Source organism: Clarias gariepinus, chromosome 27, assembly GCF_024256425.1.
Source record: "Clarias gariepinus isolate MV-2021 ecotype Netherlands chromosome 27, CGAR_prim_01v2, whole genome shotgun sequence".
In the NCBI taxonomy this organism is placed as follows: Eukaryota; Metazoa; Chordata; class Actinopteri; order Siluriformes; family Clariidae; genus Clarias; species Clarias gariepinus.
In genome coordinates this window covers 15,547,068-15,571,213 of record NC_071126.1, presented here as the reverse complement: position 1 = coordinate 15,571,213, position 24,146 = coordinate 15,547,068, and the positions used below count along the sequence as shown (strand labels likewise).

General features: G+C 40.6%; 1 protein-coding gene across 1 annotated transcript in view; it reads left to right on the top strand.

The window, feature by feature from the left end:
* The window catches only part of man1a1 (mannosidase, alpha, class 1A, member 1), a 110,211-nt gene that overhangs the window by 52,574 nt on the left and 33,491 nt on the right, over nt 1-24,146 (top strand). The window contains exon 5 of the mRNA XM_053488716.1: nt 22,761-22,855. Coding sequence (XP_053344691.1) covers nt 22,761-22,855 — 95 coding nt within the window. The remainder of the gene's footprint in view (nt 1-22,760; nt 22,856-24,146) is intronic.

The window sequence follows — 24,146 nt, the reverse complement described above, 5'->3', positions numbered from 1 at the left end:
GAGTTCGATTCCCGGGTGAGCCTGTAACCTCTCGCAGCCGGAGGTCTAGAGAGAGCTGATTGGCCGAGCTCTCTCAGAGGGGAGGGATGAGAGGTACTTAGTGCTGAGAGGTACTTGGTGCTCTCACATTAATCACGGCTCTACAAGCGGGGCGCCTGGAAACTCACGCAAGTGGAAGGATCGGGTAGCGCTGTCCTTCAAAGGTGTTACGACGCCCCCAACGGTGCATAAATGAGCAGTTCGAAAAGATGCGGTCGGCTGGTGTCTTGTGGTTCGGTGGAAACGCGTGATAGTCTTCGGCCATCCCGACCAAGTGGTAGTAGTAGCCAGGATGTGGAAGCCCCCTAGTGACATGGAGGAATTGGACATGACTAAATTAAGGGGAAAATTTGGGAAAACAATCCAAAAAATAAAAAAGATTTAGTTCCTAATGGGGCTTCTTGTACTGAAGTGTTGGAGTTGGCCAGAGCTGTAACACACCTGCCTTAAATGCTTTAATAGGTTTCCTCAACTACACATAAAGTTTCCATTCCTGAGCAGGACGGTTTTATATCCAGGGAGGAAACCAGTGCGTCCAAGTCGTACATTGTTCTGTGTGTGTTGTATGGATAAACCTGCAGCTCATATCATTGTGCTTTAACTTCTCCAGAGGAGTCTGGAACAAAGCCATCTGTGAGTGCAGCACTTTACTCCTCCATGTATCGATCTCTGCAGTGAAATTCATTTTACATGACCGCCGGCCATCCGCTCCACCCAGCACTCTTAGTCTCAGCCTTCCAGCTTCAGGCTTTCACAAGCATGCTGCTTTCCTCATCCTGAAGGCTTCTGGCTGCTCTTGTGGCGTACCTGTACCTGTGAATTTGCTTCCAGGGATGTTTCAGTATAGAAACGTCCCAGTTTCTTCAAATCGTTACAGTGGCCTTAAGATGAATTAGGCTGAGGTTGAGAATGATCTGTACTGTAAATCGTAAATCATTTAGATGGCTAAAGCTTTAAGGCTATAAGTGTTTCAGTCACTATCACCAATGTGTATCTTTGTTTGTTTTGCGTTGTTGTGATGCTTATGTGACTGCTCAAACAATAAGTATAACAAATTCTAACATTCTAAAATAGCGTTTAGCATTGTCGCTTTACACCACCAGGGCTGGAGGTTTGAATCACATATCTGTGTTTTTCTTCTTTGAAACCGCCTTTACCTCCTCCCTCATCTGGTTCTCCTGTTCAAGTCCTGTTAAAAAAAGGAGTATAAAACATAATATAATCAATGAATGGAAGCAAGATACATGTATTATCTTTAATTGCCTTTAAAAAAAAACAACACTTTCTCATGGTGATGAATTTTTCTGCTGTGCTTGATGTCTGCAGCCGTGGCGTTTCTTCACGAGACATTGTCTATGAGCGAGTGAATTAGTGTGTTCATTAGCAACCAGCAGACTGGAGGCTGCTTACTGCTGTTTATTGCTTTCCCTGCGATCCCATGATTAAAAAAACTTGTTTCTTCTGCTTGTTTTTACGGTTATGCGGCGTGGGAGATAAATCATCATCGCCCGGGGTCCACAATCATTTGTTTCTGTCATAGGGAGTATTTAGGCAAGTGGAACAGGTAACCGGTCTATTTACCGTAAACAGATAACTGGAATTTGAAATAAACTGTTTGCTTTGCTAACAACTGCAGGCTGTGAGAGATAAGGCTCTTCTCGTAAAGAAAGGACACCTGTCATGCATTCTGCCTAGTAAGTTTAATCTTAAATGTGACCTCACATAAGAACATCCCCCTCCCCCAGATACTGAAACGGCAAATTTGGTGGAGGAGTGAAATAAAGGGAGTTTAAGATATGAATCAAATGCATTATCTGAACAGTAGTTTAGCTGGAGCATTAACATACACACACACACACACACACACACACACACACACACACACACACACATACACACTTTGGGGAGCGCTGAGATCTCTGCTAAATTAATAATACAGTACATTAATTAAGTATTTTTTTTTTAGGAAAACCGGAAATATTTAACACTCATCAGATAGGGAGCTGTAAAACATTTTTATATGCAGGGAATTTATTTCAGACTTAGTAGTATTTTGTTTCTTTAAAAGATGTCAGTAATCGCATCATTGTTGGTGTTATCATGTGATCATCAAAAAGGCCTATATTTTTTATGTTGAAAAGTGTATTAATTTTTTGAACACCTCTGTTCCGAGAGTTCGTTCATAAGTCCAGTTTGTTCGTAAGTCCATAAATATATATATAAAACGCATGTCTGTTTTCTCGAACGTTTGTAACTCGAATGATCATATGTAGGGGACTTACTGTACTATGCTAAGACTCCTAAAAACTGAACTTGTTGGCAATCCTGGTTTCCTGGCATTATTTCCGTTACGTTGGTTTGCTGTAGGGATCTGTTTAATATCAGGCTGCACCACAATCAGCCTGGCAGACAGGCAGTTAACAGGAGTTTTTACTGCTTGTGTGCTCGAATGAGATAAGCATTTGTGAGTCATAGGAGCGCAAGTCAAATGATCGTTTTCTTTCAATGACTTCAATTCATGTTTTAAATCTGACTCGTCTGCTTAAGAGCATTTGACTCGAATATTTGGCTCATTTAAGTCAAAAAAGAGCTCAATGTTTAAAAACAAAAATCCTCATTTGCCGTCCTAAACGATAGTGATCCATAATTTGCTTTAGATTTTGTTCAGACTCCTAAGAAAAAAAAAATTTGCTAGCAGTTTTATCGCTTAGCTTGTGTGAGTCAAATTCCTGTAAGTCAAATGTGACTAATGTCTGTGAGGCAGACATGTTAAGTGCTTGTGAGTGGGATGAGGTGGGTGCTTGTGAGTGGGATGAGGTCAGCCGTTGTGAGTGAGTCAAGGGCACAGTTTTTATAAGCCTCACGCTGTACAATGGCGGAGTGGTACTTTATATAAAGACATGACAGTGTTGAACTGTTTGCTGTATTGCAGCAAAACTTTTGATAATTCACCCAATATTATTACTAAGAGCGATGTTTTCTAGCATACTTGTGTTTTTTTTTTTTTTTTGGTTTTAGTATTGTTATCAGGTATGTGCTTTACTTTCGAATTTAATCAGCTATTCCAGATTTTCCAGTACAGACGTATTAGAAGTGACTGAATAGCAAATACCAGACAGGCTTCTTACAACATTTCTGTTATTTACTGCTGTACAGATTTAAAGTAGCTTTAATCCCTTTCCCCGATTGAGTAACATTGGGGCTGGGTATGTTTTTCGAGGATGTGATTACACGGCTCAAGCCATGTCCGACCGAAACCTCCTCACGCACACCTCATCCAGCAACCTGTCACTGGAAATGTCATGCTTTTCGGCCCGCTGACACTCAGTTCTGTTCTCCTGCGATCTCTGCCTGTCGGAAAATTGAGTCCTGCAGTTTATTTTTCTTATTTTTCTTCCTTCTGTTAGGGATCGTTCATTTCCATCTCTGTCCTGTGGATCTTATTTCGTCCCACCAGCCACGTACAGGTCCACCCTGAATGCCTCCCTAAAACTCCCCCTTAAGGTTCAGATTTTTCTTCTGCCTCTAAAACATGTCGGCTCGCCCCTCCAGCATTGGGTAGGCCGTAGCAGCGTTGTCATCAATTTAGTCCCAAACTGAGCTCTCCTAGGCTAACTTATTTGGCTCCTGAAGCATGTGATTGCTAACAGACGCTGACAGAAGATCAACCCAAAACCACAACGTCGCTGCATGGGTGTGTGTGTGTGCATCACTTATTACCCTCAGGTGCCTCATGTCCTTATGCTAAAGTCAAAAGCCACTTTGATTACTTCACCACCCTGGAAAATGCACACAAGCCTGCTTTTAAGTAGCTTGAACCGAGGAGTTCTGCTCAATGGTTTTTTGCTTGGAAAAAAAAAACGCTACAGGCGAGGCTCATTTTCTCTTCATGAATTACACAATTACCACCGGAGGCCCAAGCCAGAAGGAAAGGATGAGCGGAATTTACAATGCAGAACAGAATCGAGAGAAGGAGCGCAAGTCTCCTGAAGAAATGTCTCTCTGGATTTGTCTTCTTTTTTCCCCAACGCCTTCTCTTTCTTTTTTTTTTTGCCCTGCTGTTTGGCCAAAACCCAGCAGCTTTTTTGTGCTTCCATTGTGGATTTTATCCTTGTGCGCTCTTTCCCTAGTTATCCCTCAATTGGGAATTCCAATTTAAGTTATCTACCATTACTTATTATAAGTGTTCTGTGGCAATTTATTTATGTGAGATTGCTATACATTCAGGTTGTTTTTGTAGCTCAGTGGTCAAGGCACTGGACTACAAGGGTTCAAATCCCACCACCACCGGCAAGTTGGGCCCTTGAGCAAGGCCCTTAACCCCTCAACCGCACAGATGTAAAATGGGATATAAAATGTAAGTGTCTGCCAAACCTTCTGTTTTAGCAAAGACTTGCCCTGAAATGTTAAGTAAAGCTACTTTTGATGTCAAGGTAAAATTCAAAATACGGAATTTGTCTCATTCAAAGTCGAGTCTTGCATTCAAATCTGTGAACTGCTTGAGGGCGAAGGAGCCGTGATGCACTGTGGCAACAATGGTATAGTAGACATTCCAGGTGCCCCCACACACACAACAACTGCAGGTGCCTGTTTTGCGTGAGAATACACAAGGACCTGTCTGTAAGACGTACACAAGGTGGACACTCCTTAAACATTGCACCTGGACTGCACCTCATTTGTTTAAATTTCACACTGGGAAAAGTGTTTTCTAAGAAACTAAAACTAAATAGAGCTAAAATATATATACATACAAAATGCACAGGAAGATTTGAGCACGTACAGTACTTACACCACAGACTTAACATTGGTGGGTTTCTCACCTGGCATGTGTGAAGCCTGAGGTCCGAATGAATGTCTAAACTCAAAGTCTGGATAAAATGAGAGGGCTGGTCAGAAAGAGCTCCCTTGACCGGAGCAGTTCAAAGAAAAATACCAACCAGCTTCTTATATTCTTGGAATATTTATTCATATACATACTTCCTACCCGCTAGCTCAGCTCTTAAGTCATGCACTACTTCCTAATAAGCCACTGTTCATTCAGTGTCACAAGCTGAACACACTTGAAGGACAATGTCAATATACATAAGCAATTAGATGCCTGTGGTTGTTCAACGATCAACAAGGGAGAGGCTGGGTATCATCCTTTCCAACCAGGTTTTGACCATCCGGTGAGCTCTTGACAACGCTTAGCCGTCGCATCGTTGGGATTTAAAATTATGATACCCTGATGGTAGGTTCAACATTTTTGGTGTGCTGCTTGCAAGATTGATTTACCTTCTGATCTCAGGTGAGAACGTTACACAAGAGTGATGACACAAGAGGAAACCGCTACACCCAGACTATAGTTATGATCACCAGAAGTCATCCATCTCAGCGGCTCTAAACCGCGCCGAGCCAGAAGCAGGTGCCTTTGGCGTGTTAATGACCTCACATTACTTAGCAATTAGAGGAAAATCATATTGACTGGTACAAACGGAAGAAAAACGACCCTATCGTACAAATACCTATCAGCAGCATCATGAATAATGTGCACTGATCTATTGAAAAGAAGAGAAATGAAGCCGCTTCCAGAGAAGAGTTATTAAAACACCAGCGCTCTGCTCTGTCCGTCTGCACACCGGTTATCATTTAATGAATCGCGGCCATCTTTTATTCACCCCTTTTGCACAAGGAGCTTGTCCATCATGTCAGCTGACCTCTGAGTCCTCACTCTGATAAGGGCAGAATTAGCATAGGTAAATCCGCGATCGTGAACCTGGCCTCAGGGCTCGCGGGACGATGACGAATAGGGAATGACAGCAAAGCTTCATGATTCACACCAGCCTGTGACCTGCCTGCCGAGCTGAAAAGCCGCAAATGTAAGCCGAGTTCAGAGTGCATTGGGTACACCTACCACTTTCACGATGGAGAAACAGTTTTTTACCCGACAGAGATAACTCGTCTTTCTCATTTGGTTTCAAACCAAAATAACCTGTTTACCTTTCCCATTTGGTTGAACACCAAATAACCCTTTAGAGGCACTAATGGCTATTTTGTCTTATGGAGCAGTGTCTGTGTTAGGATATGCGTTGGCATGCTAATCCCGCCGTCATTTGGATGCAGCAAATAATAGTAATGAACCTTATGTTCAATTAACCTAATAAAAGTGAGCACATCTTGTTTACTACACAACAGCTTGATCTTGACACCAAGGCAAGGTTAAGGAGAGGCAAGGCAATCGAACGGAGCGAGGCTGTCGGCCATGTTGCGATGCCGCCGCGCCGCGTGCCGGGTTTGGACTCAGCCGTGAGGATTGGATAATGATGATGGACCAGAATTGCCTTTCAGCTCCAGAGTGCTGCCGGATGGCCTTCATTTGCGGCTGCCATATTGCTGTGTCATTCTGTCTCAACCGCAGCATCACCGGAGTGAATCATACAAATATTCCTAGAGGCTTAATTCTTGGAGCTCACTCGTTTTTTGTTGAAAAATTAAATAAGCGGCATTTTCGGATTAAAAGAGCAGTACTAAAATAAAAAGGACTGTGACTCATGTCGATGTGAGTATTGCTGCAGCTTTGAAGCGGCTTTGTGTTTGTGTGTGTATATACAGTATACTGCATAATTAATTCCGTTCAAGTTAAACTGGGACTTTTCATTGTGCAGAATAACAGTTATAAGATTATATTTCTCCTTTGCTACACTAATGCACTTATCCCATCGTTTCACTAGAGCTTGAATACCATCAAGGTAGAAAGTTTTCTCAGTACACCAGAGCCATGATGAGACTGCCCATCTAATTCACATTTGAAACCCTGGCCTCCCAGGAACTCCTTTAATGGCCCAAACATGTGGAAATCACTTTTTCAAACATGTGGAGGTGGTGTTGGTGAAGGGTTGTGTGTGCAGTTCCCACAGACAGATGCGTCTCTTTCGCAAGTTGTTGACAAGTTACGCGTCAAGGATCAGGTGTTCCACTCGCTGAATGTTCACAGGAACGACTGCACCTCGACCGGGAAGGTCATTCACAGATGAACAGCTTTCTTTAAAACGTTTGCACCGTTCACATGTTTTATTGCGTCTAAGGGTCTCGTCACTGTACCGTGCTTAAAGTTTTCTGTTAATTGATTTTATACTTTCCTTCTGCCTCTTTCTCAAGTCATGCCTAAAACCTTTATTTTAGTCCTTATTTAATTACTAATTTCTCACCTTAAAAGCCTTTTAAATGCCCAAGTCTTAATTACTTGCTGGATCCCTGAATGAGAATCGACTTGCAGCCATCAGGGTGAGCAATGCTGTGTGAATCTGTGCGAATGCAAGACATCTTTCTCTCTCCCCTGCATGGTTTTGGACTGTGGGAGGAATCCCAGGCATGCAAACTCCATGGACACAGACCCGAGGTGGGAATCGAACCCAGACCCAAGAGGTGCAAGTTAAAATTTCAATCTTAACATCCTAAAATTCTGTAAGAAATGGGTTGCATTTCTTGCATGGAGGCAAGAATGGCGGAGGTTATTTCTGCCATTACCAGTGTACGTCATTCTCTATTTACTCAGGCTAATTCAGTTGATTTATTCAACAGTCAGATGCACTGAATTCACAGGTCATAACCAAAGCCCAAGCTTTACTTACCGGTTTAATCTCTACATTCCCATACAGCTGAGTGAGCTTCATTTATGCTTAATACTATTAAGAGAAGATGAACCCTGTGTCACTTTACTTCGTTCCACGGCACGAGGCACTTTGACATAAAGGAAATTGCTTTTGGCATAAGGGTCAAACATTGCCACGGGTTGCTATTGATGAGCTGATGTGGACGAGCTGGACTTTATAGAAAGGTGTTAAAGGAATTAAGAAGCTGTCTCCAGCCAGTACCATACTACTACTGGATTTTTAAAAAGAAGCTATACTTTATGCTTTAAATGCAATCATTCAAGAAACTGTCATCAACTTGTTTAATTTAAACCGGAGCAGGACAAAATTAAAATGGGATTTTGACACATAATGCGATTGTGATTTGAACTGCGTTATGTAACTATTGAATGCACCATTTGGCAAACGCATTCATCAAGGCTAGCAGAAAATAATGGAACACATGATCTGATTAGGAGGATTCATTTATCATTGAAAAGGTATTTAAAAAATAAACAATAAATAAATTCAATTATTGGCAATGTCTACATGAATTCCCAACTGTGTGTATATTACCAGGCAGCACCAGGTGCCACAGTAGCGTAGTGGTTACCACTGTCGCCTGGGTCGAACCAGGGTCTGGGTCCGATGCATGGAGTTTGCATGTTCTCCTTGTGCTTAGTGGGTTTCTTCCGGGAACTCCGGTTTCCTCCCACAGTTGAAAGACATGGTGGTTAGGCATGCTAATATGTGTTCCAAAGTTGCCTCCAGGGTGTACCCCACCTCGTGCCTTAAGTCTCCTGAGATAGGCTCCAGGCTCCCCATAACCCTTGATATATGTATAGACAAGAGCGAGTGAGTATACATTACCTGTAAAAAAAAATTTTTTAGGATTTCATAATTGCACCGGTCCATATTGCGATTTAAATTTTTATCTGATTAATTGTGGACTCTTTGAAGCGCTGTGCACTGTTTAATCTCTCGGGTAATAGAAGGAGTTCTTTTTTGAGGTTACTTTTACATTACATTTAGGCATTTGGCAGACGCTCTTATCCAGAGCGACTTACATTTTTTTTTTTTTTTATCTCATGATACATCTGAGCAGTTGAGGGTTAAGGGCCTTGCTCAAGGGCCCAACAGTGGCAACTTGGTGGTTGTGGGGTTTGAACCTGGGATCTTCCGAACCGTAGTCCAATGCCTTAACCACTGAGCTACCCCTGCCCCTGGAGGTTAGTTATACTCATGCTCATGTCTTCTGCCTTCTGCATTAGGATCGGGACAGGGGTAGCTCAGTGGTTAAAGCATTGGACTACTGATCAAGAGGTCCCAGGTTCAAACACTACCAAGTTGACACTATTGGGCTCTCGAGCAAGGCCCTTAACCCTCAACTGCTGTTTTAGGTCCAGTGGTAGCTCAAAGGGCTAAGGCACTGAATTACTAATTGGAAGGTTGGCTGTTTGAGCCCCAGCCCCACCAGGTTGCCATTGTTGGGCGCTTGAGCAGGGTCCTGTCTGCTCCAGGATGCTGTATCATGGTTGGTATGATGTCTAATTTAATTAAAAAAAGTGTAAGTTGCTTTGGATAAGGGTGTCTGCCAAATGCCATAAATGTAATGGTCAGTAACAAGAATTCTGTTGAATCTACAGTATCATTGCCTCTGCCAAAGGACCAAAACCCACTGGAGAAAATCTGAAGCAAAGACTAGCGAGTGAGAGCAGTTTTTACGGAGGTTACGAATCACGAAAGGAAGCAAGTGGGGCAAACAAGCCCAGAAATGATATATTGATTCCGATTTAATCAGGTGTTTACAAGGCTACACTTCCACTCCCATTCCAGTTGAAAAGTCACTCCGGTCGGGCCAGACTGATCCAATTCGGAGGTTTACATGACACATTGTTTTTCTGTTATGGACTATTATTCAGAATATTAGTGGAGTATTAGTGTCATTGTAAACACATTCAATGTGTTGCAAAAAAAAAAAACTATTGCTTTGTAACTATTCCTTTGTAAGTGAAAGGAAACTATTGTATAAAGAGTAGCATAGTGCAGAACAGTACAGCCCAGGGCAAAAAACCATTCTAGTATAACACACAGTTATACTGTGTTATGCATTATACACAGTTATGCATTTTGATTTGGTCATGGACAATATGCATGAGGTAAATGCTACACTCGTCTTTTCTTGTTGATTTTACAGACTTTCTGGCTCCTCTGACACATCACAGATGTTTGAACATGCATTTTAGGAGCTGTTCAGATCCTCGGCACACACACACACATATGCGTAATCCGATTTACAGAGCAAAGACCAGATGACAGTTTTAACCTATTCAAATTCAACAGGACCTGTAGGGCATTGGTTAATATTTACACGTCGCTCTCGACTATTGACCCTCACTTTTAGAAAGCCTTGCCATCCTGTTTCGTCAGCTGCTGTTATCTCTCCGTCTGTAAAGAGCAGATGTGCTGCAGTTCACGTGCTCTGGGGTTTTAGGATTTGCAGAGGTTGCTCCAAAGTGTGAGCTGTGTTCCAATCAAAGCACCGATGCTGTGAAGATCTGAGGGCTGAGGCCCGTCCTTGACAGCCTCCTTCGTGTCTACGCACACGTTCCTAACGGAACGCGGCCACTGACGTGCTCCCGCTCGGCGCATTCCTTCGAAAGGTCACTGTGGATGTTTGGGAGTTATGCAGAACATGACAGTTTGCTACCAGAAGCAGTGTGCTGGAATGGTACACGATTCCAAATAGAAGCATTTCCAAAATGCCTGCTTTGTTTGATGTTTGAGCACGGATCATAAAAGGCATTCTGAGAGCCAACTATGATGCAGCGACGAGTAGAAGTGGCATCATTTCCATATAAATGAGGTTATCTCATTTTCATAGCAGTTCATAATGGGCGTTTTGCTGTATCAGCTTGTGTGAACTCCCAGAAAAGCAAATGTCCACGCTAATCGCAGGTGAACAGAGCGAGGCCTTGTCTACTCATGAAAAGGGATATTGGAGAAGCTCAGTGAGCTTTAACTTTAATAATCTCTTAGGGAGTTGAACTGATAAGTGTAGGGAATCACGGCACTGATTATAGCTGGGAACACGTCTGTTTGTAGCATTACATCAATGCAAGAAAAAAAAATGAATGGCATTGTGTGAGTACAGTCAAATGTACAGTATACAGTAAGTATAATTATAAAAAAAGAACTATATAAGAATAATGATAGCTGAATCGGATTTCCGTAATATTTTAATATTCAAATGCATTCAAATACAATCCTTTCTGAAAGTACTGAAATAACAAGGCCAATCCTTTTGTTTTTGATACGCATTTAAGAAATTTGTGTAGCTGGCTGAATATGAGACAAATATGCAAAGATGGATCGCACTTTCTGCTTTTAATCCCAATTTAGCAAACTTAGAACATAACACCTTTAGGGCATGTAACTTACAGAGTGAAAAACTCAGAAACTCTTGGATTGAGGTTAATGCATGTAAATTTTGCATTTGTTGTTAAGGATAAACCAACGTGAAGACCAGAGAGTTGACTTTGGGAGAAAAGCAAGCTAGTTTAAAGCTGGAAAAATGGGGAAAATCAATTATTTTTTTTGCAAAAAAAAAAAAAAAAACATAGTGCTTGCATGATTGTTGGTAATGATAATCCATGGTGTAGCTTATGATGGTAAGCTGCAGAATGAATTCAGAAGTCTATAGAAACATTTTGTTTGTCAACTGCCAGAGATGCGTCCATTCTAATTGGTAGGAATGTCATCACACAGCAAGCCAATGGCCCATATAACAAACTGCTAGCACAACAAGTGGGATGCAATCGACAGAGAAGTGTAGTTACAATAGCTTAAACATGGGCCAGGGGTAGCTCAGTGGTTAAGGCATTGGACTACGATTCGGAAGGTCCCAGGTTCAAACCCCACAACCACAAGTTGCCACTGTTGGGCCCTTAAGCAAGGCCCTTAACCCTCAACTGCTCAGATGTATCATGAGATAAAAATGTAAGTCGCTCTTGATAAGAGTGTCTGCCAAATGTAAACATAACTGAGCATCCATTTCAACTGCTGGACATTACTGAAAGAAGCTGTGGTTCACAGCGCTGAAAAACTTCTTAATATTAAACCTAACTAATATTAGCTAATTTTCAGGTTCTGTGTTTGAATCCCAAATAGGGTTAAATAGAAAGTCAGTGTGCTACGTAGACTAGACTTTGAAGTAATTACTAATGAGACATTAGTAGAAGTACCATTATTAGATGTGTTATCTTGCTGAAAGAGTTTATGTGACTTGTTTTGTATGTGGGTTTAGGCAGGCAACATTAGGTGAATGTTCCAGTGCTGTTACCGTCTATTATCACCACTCGTTTAATCAGATTAACTCGTCCGACCTAAGGGTTGTGTCATTTACTTTAAGACTGTGTGTTCCAATACATTTGCTGACCTTGGAAACATAGGAATAAGAAGCACAACACATTTTAATCAGTAAGCATTGTAGTAAAGACTCAGCATCCACCAAAGTATTTAATAGCTTGTTAGGTTTGTTAATACGTTCTAGTGTTATTTGTCTCAATTGACCAAAATATTTCACCAAACACATGAAAACATCAGATACCATTTTGTTGGCACCAATGGGAATTATTCAGAGTACGATCCGGTGTACCAAAAGCTTCAGTTTTAAACCAACTATGTGGAAAATGGTACAAATTTGTACCATATCAAGTGCAATAGTGTGAATCTTTTAGCTCATGTCCACTAAGGCACTTAGTGTTAAAGCTGCTGTCGGGTAGAACTGGTGTTTCAGCACTGTTGCCGCGCAGTCTCTGCTGTGACAAGATAATTAATGTCCTTTGTGTGCCTGCACTGAGATCTGTCTTCATTAGATTTCTCACCCAGAGACGAGAAAAGGGCTAGAGGGAGGGAAAGAGGGAGGTAGGGCGTTATGGTGGGTTGGAGAAGGATTTTGCGAGCTCCCCTATCCTTTGACACAACATGATGCGATGTGAGAGACATACCCTTTGTGTATCTCTTTGTATTTGAGTCCAGACAGTGTTTTCACACAACATCCAGTGAGAATATTGTCATTTTTCTATACATTAGGCTTGATAGGTTGTGCAGAGGACTTATGTGTTAAGTAATGATTCTCACTGCTTCTGTCGCAAGTGCTTAGAATGTGAAAAGCAGTTCACATAACATGTTTTACATTTACATTAAGTATTTGGAAGACATGTCCATCCAAGCCAACTTAGAACTGAATGGAGAAGATGAAAGTTTTAAGAGTGTTGCTCAAGAACCCTACAGTGGTACCAAGATTTAAACCCAAAATAGATCAGTAGGTCTGAGCCGTAACTGCTAGACCATGACTATCCAATACCTTATTGGATGGCATAAATGAATAATTAAACAGGTTTCAGGATGGACAATAATAGTTCTTAACCTGCCCAACTGGCAAGTAAAAGCTCTTTGATTGTAGTCAAAAAGAGTTCCAGGTAACCATGTTTTGGTTGTCTGGAACCATATTTGACTACAATCAAAGTGGTAGCAAAAGTAATGTTATAACTTAGCAAACTAATTGGAAAGTTAGATCCATTGTTGCAGACTAAGGAAATTCGATAAATACTCAGCAAAAAAAGATACGTCCTCTGACTTTCAACTGTTTTTACTTTCAGAAAAAATGTGTAAATATTTGTATGAACACTAAAAGAGTCAACACCATAAGACATAAACTAAAAATGTTTCCCAATGTGTCCCTGAATGAAGGGAGGCTCAAAATTAAAAGTACCAGTCAGTATCTGGTGTGGGCACCAGCTGCTTGAAGTACTGCAGTGCATCTCCTCCTCATGGACTGCCTATTGCGGACAGTCTGAGCACTGATGGAGGGATTGTGTGTTCCTGGTGTGACTCGGGCAGTTGTTGTGGCCATCCTGTACCTGTCACGCAGGTGTGATATTCGGATGTACCCATCCTGTGCAGGTGTTGTTACACGTGGTCTTCCACTGCGAGGATGATCAGCTGTCTTTCCTGTCTCCCTGTAGCGCCGTCTTAGGCGTCTCACAGTGCGGACATGGCGATTTATCGCCCTAGCCACATCAGCGGTCCTCATGCCTCCCTGCAGCATGCCTAATGCACGTTCACGCAGATGAGCAGGGACCCTGGGCATCTTTCTTTGGGTGTTTTTCACAGTCGGTAGACAAGTCTCTTTAGTGTCCTGCGTTTTTGAACTGTGACCTTAAATGCCTACTTTCTGTAAGCTGTTAAGGTCTTAACGACCAGTCCACAGGTGCATGTTAATTAATTGATTATGGTTAATTGAACATGCATGGAAAACATTGTTTAAACCCTTTACAATGAAGATCTGTAAAGTTATTTGCAATTTTACAGCATTATTGTTGAAATACACAGTCCTGAAAAAGGGACGTTTCTTTTTTTGCTGAGTATATGTACAGTATGATCACGTATCAAGTTTGTGCCATCTAGAAAAAGTCAGCAAACCACCATGTGGTGTTGTTCCCTCACATAGAAGGTACATTCAAAGTTAGTACCCGCTCTTTTAATTCTATTGTTGGTTTTGTGCAAAAAAGTCATCAATCATAGTGGGTCTCTGTATTAGGCAAATTAAGCATCAGAAGAGAAAAATCATACGTTTTTCAACGTTCCATTATTTATTTAACAAAAATGAAGCCTAAAACAAAACAAAAAAACACCGGGGCAACACTAAGTACCTCCTTAGGTGCTGTTCATCATCACCCCTTGATTAATTGATCATCCAGTGGGTAGACCTCCTTTAAAAGCAGAAGTTTGAGAGAAAGCATTCAGTTGTGTGTTGGCAAGAGGGCAAGAGGGAAAGACATTAGCAATGGTATTAGAGAAGCAATTGTTGCCACGCATCAAAGAGACCATCAGATGAGACCAAAGTGGAGTTGTTTGGCCTTAATGCCCAGCGCCATGTTTTGGCAAAAACCAAACCAAACTATTATATTATAAGAGCATTCAGATGTGTATTATAGTACACATATATAGTATTGTCTGTATAGTTTTCCTTTTTGGCTTGTTAAATAAATAATGGCAGAGTAAAAAAGTTAAATGTTGTTGTGCATCTGAGGTTGTAAGATCAAAAGTTTTTTTTTAATGTTTTTAAACAAAAACAAACAGGGGTTACTAACTTTTGAACATGACTAATGTGTCTGGCTTAGCATCTTTATTCATGATTTTCTGGAAGCAAATTTCTGTCTCAGAGAAAAAGGTATGGCCGGACTCGAAACAGAGGAACACTACTGAGAACAGAGAACTGATAGCCGGCTTGGTTTGCATATTAAACACTTCCTTCGTTTTCTCTGGTGCACTGGGAGTAACTTCTTCCTGGTTCCGTTGATTAAGCTATAATAGGACCTGACACTGATACAACTCCCTGCTTATGTATTCAAATTTTGTTGAACATGTTGCCCCATTATGCCACAAGATCTAAAATGAATGTAAAACCAATGTTGGTACAGAGATACATGTAAATCCTAAAATGATGCAAGTACTTTGCAATATCACGCATAGGCAGACTGACTAAGGAAGCTGCAGAGCATTGTGGATTTTGGTATACTAAAAGATTGAATATCTAGAATTCAGTATTAATGTTATATCTGGAGGAGAAGTTGAGCTACAGTACAACGGCAATGTTCTGGAGTTCCTTAAGGGTGTATTCCCACCTTACGCCCAGTGTTCCCAGTTTAGTGCCCAGATCTATAAGACCCTGACTGGGAAAATGAAAATGAGTACATCTTAAACTTGATATACAGGATAAAAGTTAAGATGTTCAAAGGTAATCCAATCACGTATACTCCAAACTGTGGAAACAGTAGAGCAGTGGTTAATAAGGCTTGTGTTAAGATTCAGTGTAAAGACTCCAGTCCAGCCACAGTGTGTGTGTGTCTGTGTATAGCAACTATATTGCTATTAGTGCAGAATGAATTAATTAAATGGAATACACTAAGCACATTTACTTCAGCGAGACACAGGTGCCAGCTTCATTTTCGAGTTCCTTTAAACAAATAAGTGCACAGGGATAATGAGCTGTTTTTCCCCCCCATGCACTGCTGCATACTCAGCCTGTGCTGGAGCTGCTGCTTGATTGATGCGGCTCACTTCCGATTGTGGCACAGCCTGTATTATGTTTGGAAACCTCTGCCAGCTGATATCAACCAACCCCTTTTTCTCACACACTTTGTATGAACCGCCGTTGGAAAGTTATTTCCAAGCACATCTTCATCTCCAAACCGCTGTGTGTAATTTCCCAGTGATGTTTCCTTCCTTATGTTCTACTCTCATGTTGAAGACAGTCTGCAAACACCAGGCTTTATTTGTCCACAAGGCCCTGGAGGAATCCATAGTGCATCCACATCTTGAGCAGATTAGAGTAGTCTTAAAGGCTATTTCTACAGAATTAAGATAGCATTTACCACAAAATGAAAGGCAGATTGACTTGGTTCTCATGTGATTTTGGGCCTACTTGCTCTTGCAGAAAGAGAACAGTGTTACTACTCATCAGTGTGTCATAATTCAGTCTCTGTGACCACAGACCCCAAGACAAGAGAATTTTTTTTTTTTTACTGCTTAGGGTTGGGTTGCAGTTGAGATGAGCTCAGGGTTGGTTTTAGTTCATGGTTGGGGTTTAAGGTTCGGGAATTAGTGTGAAGATTTGGATTGAGTTTTATGGTGTAAAATTTAAATTGGGTTTTGTTTTGACGGCTGTGTTAGAGCTATTGTGTGGGTTAAAGGTTAGGGTTGGAAGTATGATGGGATTTAAAGTTGAGGGTTTGGGTTTGAAGTTGGGTTTGAGTTTGGAGATTTGGGATCAATGTTGGATTTGAGTTTGAATTTTGGGATTTAGGTTTGGAATCAGGTTTGAGTTCATGCTTGGGTTTGAGGTTTGGCTTTAATGTTTGGGTTGAGTTTGAATTTGGGTTTGGTGGGCTTGGGCTTGAGATTTGCTGTAGGTTTGAGGTTGGATTTGGGCTGGGTTTGGGGGGCTTGGTTTGAGTTTTGATGTGGGTTTATGTTTGGAATTAGGGTTGGGTTTGAGATAGTATTAGGTTTAATGTTGCGTTTGGATTTGAGCTTTTGTTTCAGTTTGCCTTGGGTTTGGGGTTCTGTTTGAGATCAAGTTACGATTGGTTAGTTTTAAGGCTGAGATTGATATAAGGATTAAGATTAGGTTTGAGATTGTGGTTAGCATTCATTGCTGTGATTTTGTCTTTATTGGACGCATTTACATTTTCAGACAGTTCCCTTTTCTTTAACTATAGGACTTCCTCCGTCACTTTTGTAGATGTTAATACAAAATATCAGAAATCCAATTATTCATACCAGAGACTGTAATACATTTGGCTCAAGAATACTTTATAGGGCAATGACATTGCTTCTTGTTTCATTTTCAACAACCAGAATGGAGTGGCCAAAAACCTCTACTGCACCATTAGTCAAGATCTAGGGCTGTGAAGTCAAAGTTAAATAGAAAGCCATGCAGCATTGAAGGAGTTCCTTTCACTTTGTGCTTTAAGCACTTAGCAGTGCTGAATACCTGCCATTGTGTAGCTCCCTGCAGCTCGAACCCAATCTGTGCTCTATTAGAGCTGTTGGTTTCCTGAAAGAAACCAGCTTTAAGGGAAGGCTTTCAACATCCCTAGTGACCTCGCAGACCAAAAAAAATAGAGCTTTTTATGTAAATGAATTCCGATGTGTCATCCTTTCTTCCATCCTTGCTGCACCTGTTTTGTGAATGAGCACTGATTGTGTACGTCACATGATTAATCTAGGATTTTATTCCACACATAACGAAGTATTTAGCCTGGGTTGAAGGTGTATAGTGGCTGGAGTGGCATTCTACTCTACTCAGCCTTCTCATCTCTTTCTCTGGTCTCTGCCTTATCCTGTCTTCTGTAAATGCCCTGAGAAATAAATAGAACTGGCTCCACAGTGGAGCCTGTGGTGGTCTAGCTCTGTCGACTTGCAATAAATCCTTGCAAATGAGCAGCATAATTGCTTTTAAGTGCCCTTTTCAAAATTGTCTGCTGCTAGTTCCAGGGCGTGATCTACTGTGTCAGCCTTTTAAATTCTGAGTAACTCTGATGCTATTAAGGGATCGCTAATGATGCTTACTGCTGGGACGGGGGTGGGAACCAACAGGCAGGTGCAGCGCGTGTAATAACAGAGCTTTCCGTAATCATCTCCTGCAGTTAGGCTTTATAATTCAGCTTCTTTCATTAGGATGGCGTGGTTGGTCAGTGTTGTGAAATCGTGGGGATACTTTTCCTTGCGCAGGTCAGGTTCATATTTTTCCACCCCACCATAAAATTCTTAAATAATGTTCATATATTTTATACAATGGAAGGACTTGGACTCAATGCCAGATCAGATTCACAAATAATGTGCTTATGTAATATGTTAATGGGTCTCTATGCTTATATAAGTTCCCCTTGTGACACCTGTCTGGATTCGTGGCTCCGCAGAGCCTATGGGGATGTGCTGTGGTGTTTGTCATCTGGACATTGGCAGGGGATCCTTCGGGTGCTGTGGGTTGCATGTTGGATTGTACGGTGCATCCCATGGGTACACTATCAGATTGGGATCTGGGGAGATTGGCCTTTGCGCGTTGGGTTGCTCTTAGTGTTCTCATGCCTCCATATCATGGCCAGCTTTGTTTTTTTTGCCGATTGGTGCTGCGTTGGATTTTCTTTGGGATCGGACCAAACTTTGGTGCCCTTAGGCATGGGTGAGCCTTGTGTGCTCATGATCACCAGTTTACTAATTTGTAATTGATAATTGGTTTAAATGTGTTAATGGTTATGGCTAACTGTTGTGATTTTCTATATATATATATATGGGTACAAAAAGCGTCATTCATTAATAAATTTAATTGGAATCACTGGTATAAGAATTAAACTACATTACAAGACATTCTGTTATTGTAAAATAATCAACTTTATGTTGGTAACAGCAGTGTGAACTCTCCACCATGTTAGGCTGCATCACACCAGACTGTCGTTGATTATTTTCCTTAAACAGTATGCTGTAAAGTGTGCTTGGCCTTGCCACGCATGCTCATTATATTGATTTATTCATGGGTTTCTGGAGATCCATTTTGGCCAGGATCCCCCTTGAAACCACACAGTCGAGTCTCCTGCACTCGAGTGAATTGCTGAGCTTAAACAGGGCACAGATTCCTATATTTTTCATCGGTTAATGCACCCTGACATCGTCCTTATGCATAAGTCTTTTTCTTGTTTACCTCAGTTTGATCTGATAATAGCTTCTCTTTTTCTGCAGTTAATCTTTCAGACCCAGCTCCAGCCTGCAGGGTTATCTGCACAAACAGCACTCTGTTTGATGAAATTTTGAAGCATCACTTCCATTTAGAACATTGCCATTCATTAGGGATTTTCATCAGGCCAGTGGGAAGTGCAGAGTAATGCTTTTTGATGGGGGGTTTAAGCCATGTGACTCCTTGTTCTCATCTGATGTTTATGCAAAAATACTCTGTAGTATATTTCTGGTGTCTCTGAAGGAAATCGAGGCATAAATGCTGAAATTTGATGCTGAAGTTCTTATTGGGTTGTCTAGCACTTTAAGCAAGCTAATCTGTAAATGGTGACTAAATATGGAGAAATTTGATAATATTCATAGTGCGTTTATGGTAAAAAGGTTTAATGTTAATGCCCAAAAATAAATGGGAAAAACATTTCTACTCTAAATAAATGATAGGGCTGCGCAGTTCATTGAAATAGACACTCGGAACGTCTAAATCATTGTAATCTTGCAAACCTTTATTTATTTATTTATTTATTTACATTCTGTTGATACTCTTTCCACTGTGTGTGTGTTCATGCACTGTCCCCTATAAAACATATGCCTCTGTATCATTTACGAAACCTCTCAGCCCCAGGGCCTAATGGCAGGGAAAGGCATCTCCGTGTCTGTGGTGTCTCCGTTTGTATCCGTTTTTTTCCCAGCAAATAAAACCCTGACCCCTAGGTGTAGCAGACCTTCCCGACTGAAGGAACATCGGGTCACATTTTTTTCCCTTATGTTAAATTTTTTAGACGTCATGTATAACAGAAGAACCTCAGAAGCTGGTCCACGTGATCAAAAAGTGAATTTTCCTGATAGGTCCCTATTAATTGTGAGCCATCACATCAAATCAGGTATTAAGTCACATTTCGGGTGATTTTGAGTTTTCAGATTTCTGGTTTAATAAGCTTATTTTTTTACACCAAGTTAGACCAAATGAACCTGTGGGGTTTAGTGCCTGTCTCGATCTGGCGAGTCCCGTTTGTTAAAAGAAAAAAAAAATTGACCCCCTTAGTACCGAATCCAGTCAGTTCACGTGACCAGTTAAATAATAAACCTTCACCTCAGTATAAAATATAATATCTTTGATAATGGAAACCCTTCGGACTCGTATCATCTCCGTTTGGCCTTCCGTTCTCTCTGTTCAAGCTCCATGACGTTTATAATCTGTTTAAAACTTTTTAAATTTCCTGGTGCCGCCAGCAGGACCAGGTATAGTAACTCATTATATTAATACTCTCCGCTGTCTACCTGAAACTCCTTAAAGTTCCCAATACCAGGTCACGAATGTCTTTCTCCACTTTCCAAACAAAATTGCCCCTCCTGGGGTTAGGTGTTTAAAGGCTTTTTTTTTTTTGGGTCCCTTTTTATTTAAGATTCTTTTCAATCCAGCAAACCAACAATGATAACCTTTTATTAAAATCAACTTGTAGGTCACTATAGAACTAACATCAAATGTCAGAGAACAGCAGGCTTTAATTTCACTGGATTTTCAATATGTTTTGACATTTGAAACCTTGAAGAAGGAACATTTGCTTGAAAAAAAAAAATCACAACGTGGAGGAAGAGACCATTCAGAATCAAAGCAGTGTTTTTATTTTTTTTGGTCTGTTAACGTGTTGGCGCATGTGATTAATCAAAGTAAACCAAGTTTGACCCTAATGGCTTCCCATAATTGCAGAGCGGTTACCTGTCTGTGTGTGCTAATAGTACTGTGGCGTACAGTACAATACGTTTAACACAGATAATAAAACGACTGAGGAAACATCACCAGGTGTCCGGAACGACGAGTTTCATTATAAAAAGCTTCCAGATTGTTTAAATAAAACCAAAGGAACAAGAAAAAAAAAAAAAAGCTGATCTAAGATGTGGAAGTGGTGGTTCAGGTGGTTAAGCCTCTAGGTTGTTCATTTTTTTGATTCTGAGGATCTCGAGTTTGAGCGACGCTGCCGGTGGGGTGCTGGCCCTATTCGAGAAATTATCATTTAAAATTTGTTAAAGGTTAATGTTTGAGATTTCATAAAACTGGTTTGCTCTAACCAGTTTGTCATTTGCATACTTGTTAATAAAACAAGTAAATCTGTGTATTGAAAAAAATGTAAATAATCGTGATTAATCGCAGACTATGACTGCAATTAACTAGATTTAAAAAAATTAAATTTTTATTCAAGAAGAATTGGCTGAATTATAATGCCATTATTGGTGTACTGACTTTCTTGAGACTCACAGACAGCGTATGGGGAATAAAACCTTCTGCACGTTAGGGGATGAGACCTTGGCTGTACTGCTTTCAGTTATATTAAAAAAAAGTCAACAATTTTAATTATTGTCAACAAAAAGACTAACTAATATACACACTTTTAGCATGTAATTTTTCTTTTTTGCTGAAATGAAATACACCAAAATCACTATTTATATTTAACTATGCTTCCCTGTTTTTACTAATTAGATTTTTTTGTGCACTCTATTTAGACATAATAATAAATAAGCTTCCTATTAATTAATTTATTTTTTGTATGATAATCTCAACAAGAGTGAGTTTCATTAACTCTGAACCATCGATTCTTTATTCGCAGTTAATTATAAACATTTTATTAAAATGGCCAGAGCACGCGTCCATCGCTTTAAAATATTCATGCGCTGCGGTTGTGTACCAATCAGCGCAGTCCTTCCATCTTTCTTAGAATATAATTAATGTGAACGTGTCTATGATTATTTCAGACAATAAACCTTCACACACATACACATACACACACACACACACACACACACAGGCTCTGGACAGAAAGCTGGAGGTTTCTGCGCTCCAGGCTGGAGGACTCCTGCTCGGAATTTAGTGTGACAGGTTAACAGGCGACCTTGCTGACGTGCCAAGGGCGAGCGCACACATTTTCATCTAGGTGGACGAAGGAAGATGGATAGAGACCGAGACAGAGACAGGAGGCTGCGTGAAACCTGAATTTGATGTAGTCTGACTCGGTAGGATAGGACGCTCAGAGAGGTGAGAGCAAAAAAAAGACAAAACCTAAAAAACACACAAAGAGCTCCGACATGAACAGATTGAGCAAATGACAGAAATAAAAAACTTTGAATCTTTGATGCAGCTTCTTCGCCTCAGCATCAGCACTTAATGCTCTTTTGAAGAACCTTCAAAAAACGTCTCGGCATGCTTTTGCTTCGTGAGCTCAGCTCTTTTACTTTGCCTCTTGTCTTCACCCGCTTTGCGATTCGAAAAGACTTTGTGTCTTTGTGCGATTCTGCATTTCCGGCACCAAACTCTCTTTTATCCCCGAGACGACTGTGGCAGTCTCTTTTTTTTGTCAATAAGATCTCTGCAGTACACCAAAGCTCTGTAGGAGGCGGAGGTTGGCTGGATGTCGTCCTCACTGTGACGGCTGAAAGGACGGAGAGCTATGAGATGAGATGACAGGCAGACAGCAGGTTAAGAGCAGCTAGGAGCCCTTAATACACACCAGCAACTTTATCTGATCCGTTCTTATCTGCCTGCTGCAGGATTCCGGTCTCTACGCTCACACACACACACACACACATGCACTTATGCACACGCTGCCAGCCTCGGCGTGCCTTTTAGCCTGTCTGTTGCGATCAAGCAGGCCCGAGAGGAAGAGAATCAGAGTGAAAGGGTGAAACAGGTACCAGGGCCAGTCATATACCATGTGTCAGAGTGTCAGTGGGTGAAGGTGTACTTGACAGCAGCTTTACATTCTCTCTCTCTCTCTCTCTCTCTCTCTCTCTCTCTCTCTCCTGTCTTTTCTCTCTCAGGTGTTCAGGAGGAAAGCCATCGAGCTTGGAGAGAAATTACTGCCTGCATTCAAGACACCCACAGGCATCCCTTGGGCCCTTCTCAACCTTAAAAGGTCAGACAAATACACCTGCACACTCTCTTACACTATATACATTTCCTTCCCAGGCGTTTCTGTTCACATCTTTATATATATATATATATATATATATATATATTTTTTTTTTTTTTTTGCATTTGTCCTTATGGTGGTGCATCGTGTAAAATATTAAATATGTCTCGACAAGTGAATGATGCACAGAAAGTCATGTGGCCGTGACTTTGTCCTACTTTCTCAGAAGGCTGCCCCCCTTTTAAGCCGAAAAACTAAAAGGGTCCCCGAAGGATTATTTCATCGTGACACATTTCTTCGTCTTTATAATTTCTCCCAGCTTTTTTTTTTTTTTTTTTTTTGAAATGTAATAATAAACCGATACATTAGGCAGTGCAAAGTGCCGCCACTTTCATTTGCCACCCACTTTGATTTCGTGAATTTAATTATGCAAACAGATGCAAATGAACAAGCTGATACTTGAGGTAGAGACGAAATAAAAGAACAAAGGCATTATTCGGAGTAATGCATTAATAGTATTATAATATAAAGTTTGTTGATATTACAATATAATGTTATTAGGTTCATACTTAAAGTCACAGCTACAGTATGTTTCTGTTCAGAACAAAATAACCTTTAACTATCATGACTAACAGTTCCTCAGCTTCTTGTAGCCCGTTACATGAACTTTGAAGGCAAACTAAATTGATTTTAAAATTGGTGAAAGCTTCTAGAAGCATATGACTTGTAAAAATTAATGCTTAAATTAAAGCATATCAAAAGCAAAAAATCTGTAGTGTCTGTAACCATGTCACATTCATGTTGCAATATCTTAATTAAATTTTGCATTTTAGAATAAAACACTATTTCAGGTTTACGCCTTTTCGTGTGAAATCTAAATTGGCCAAGTTTCATCTGAATGAAAGATTTAAATTTATAAAAGTTACGGACACTACAGACATAAAAGAGCATGAAATTGTATTTAGCAAATGTGTCTCTTTTTATCTGATAAAATCTAAATGTGTATGCATATTTATAAAAAAGTAAGCTTGGATGATGGAGCATAGAGATGATAAGCATTAAGTATTATAAAAAATGGTGTTATATGATCCTAACTGAAAATTCACTGAGACAGTTTTTAGCACCGATACCATGTTTTGGCTGGGTGTATCTGCACCAGAACAATGTCATGGCTCGAATCAAAAGTGGCAACATGACCTGTTTCAATGAGCTAAAACATGACCCCTTTGAAGTTTCTTGTTTATTCGGAAATAATCAGTAATCAGTAGAGATTGCACCGATCGATCATGACCGG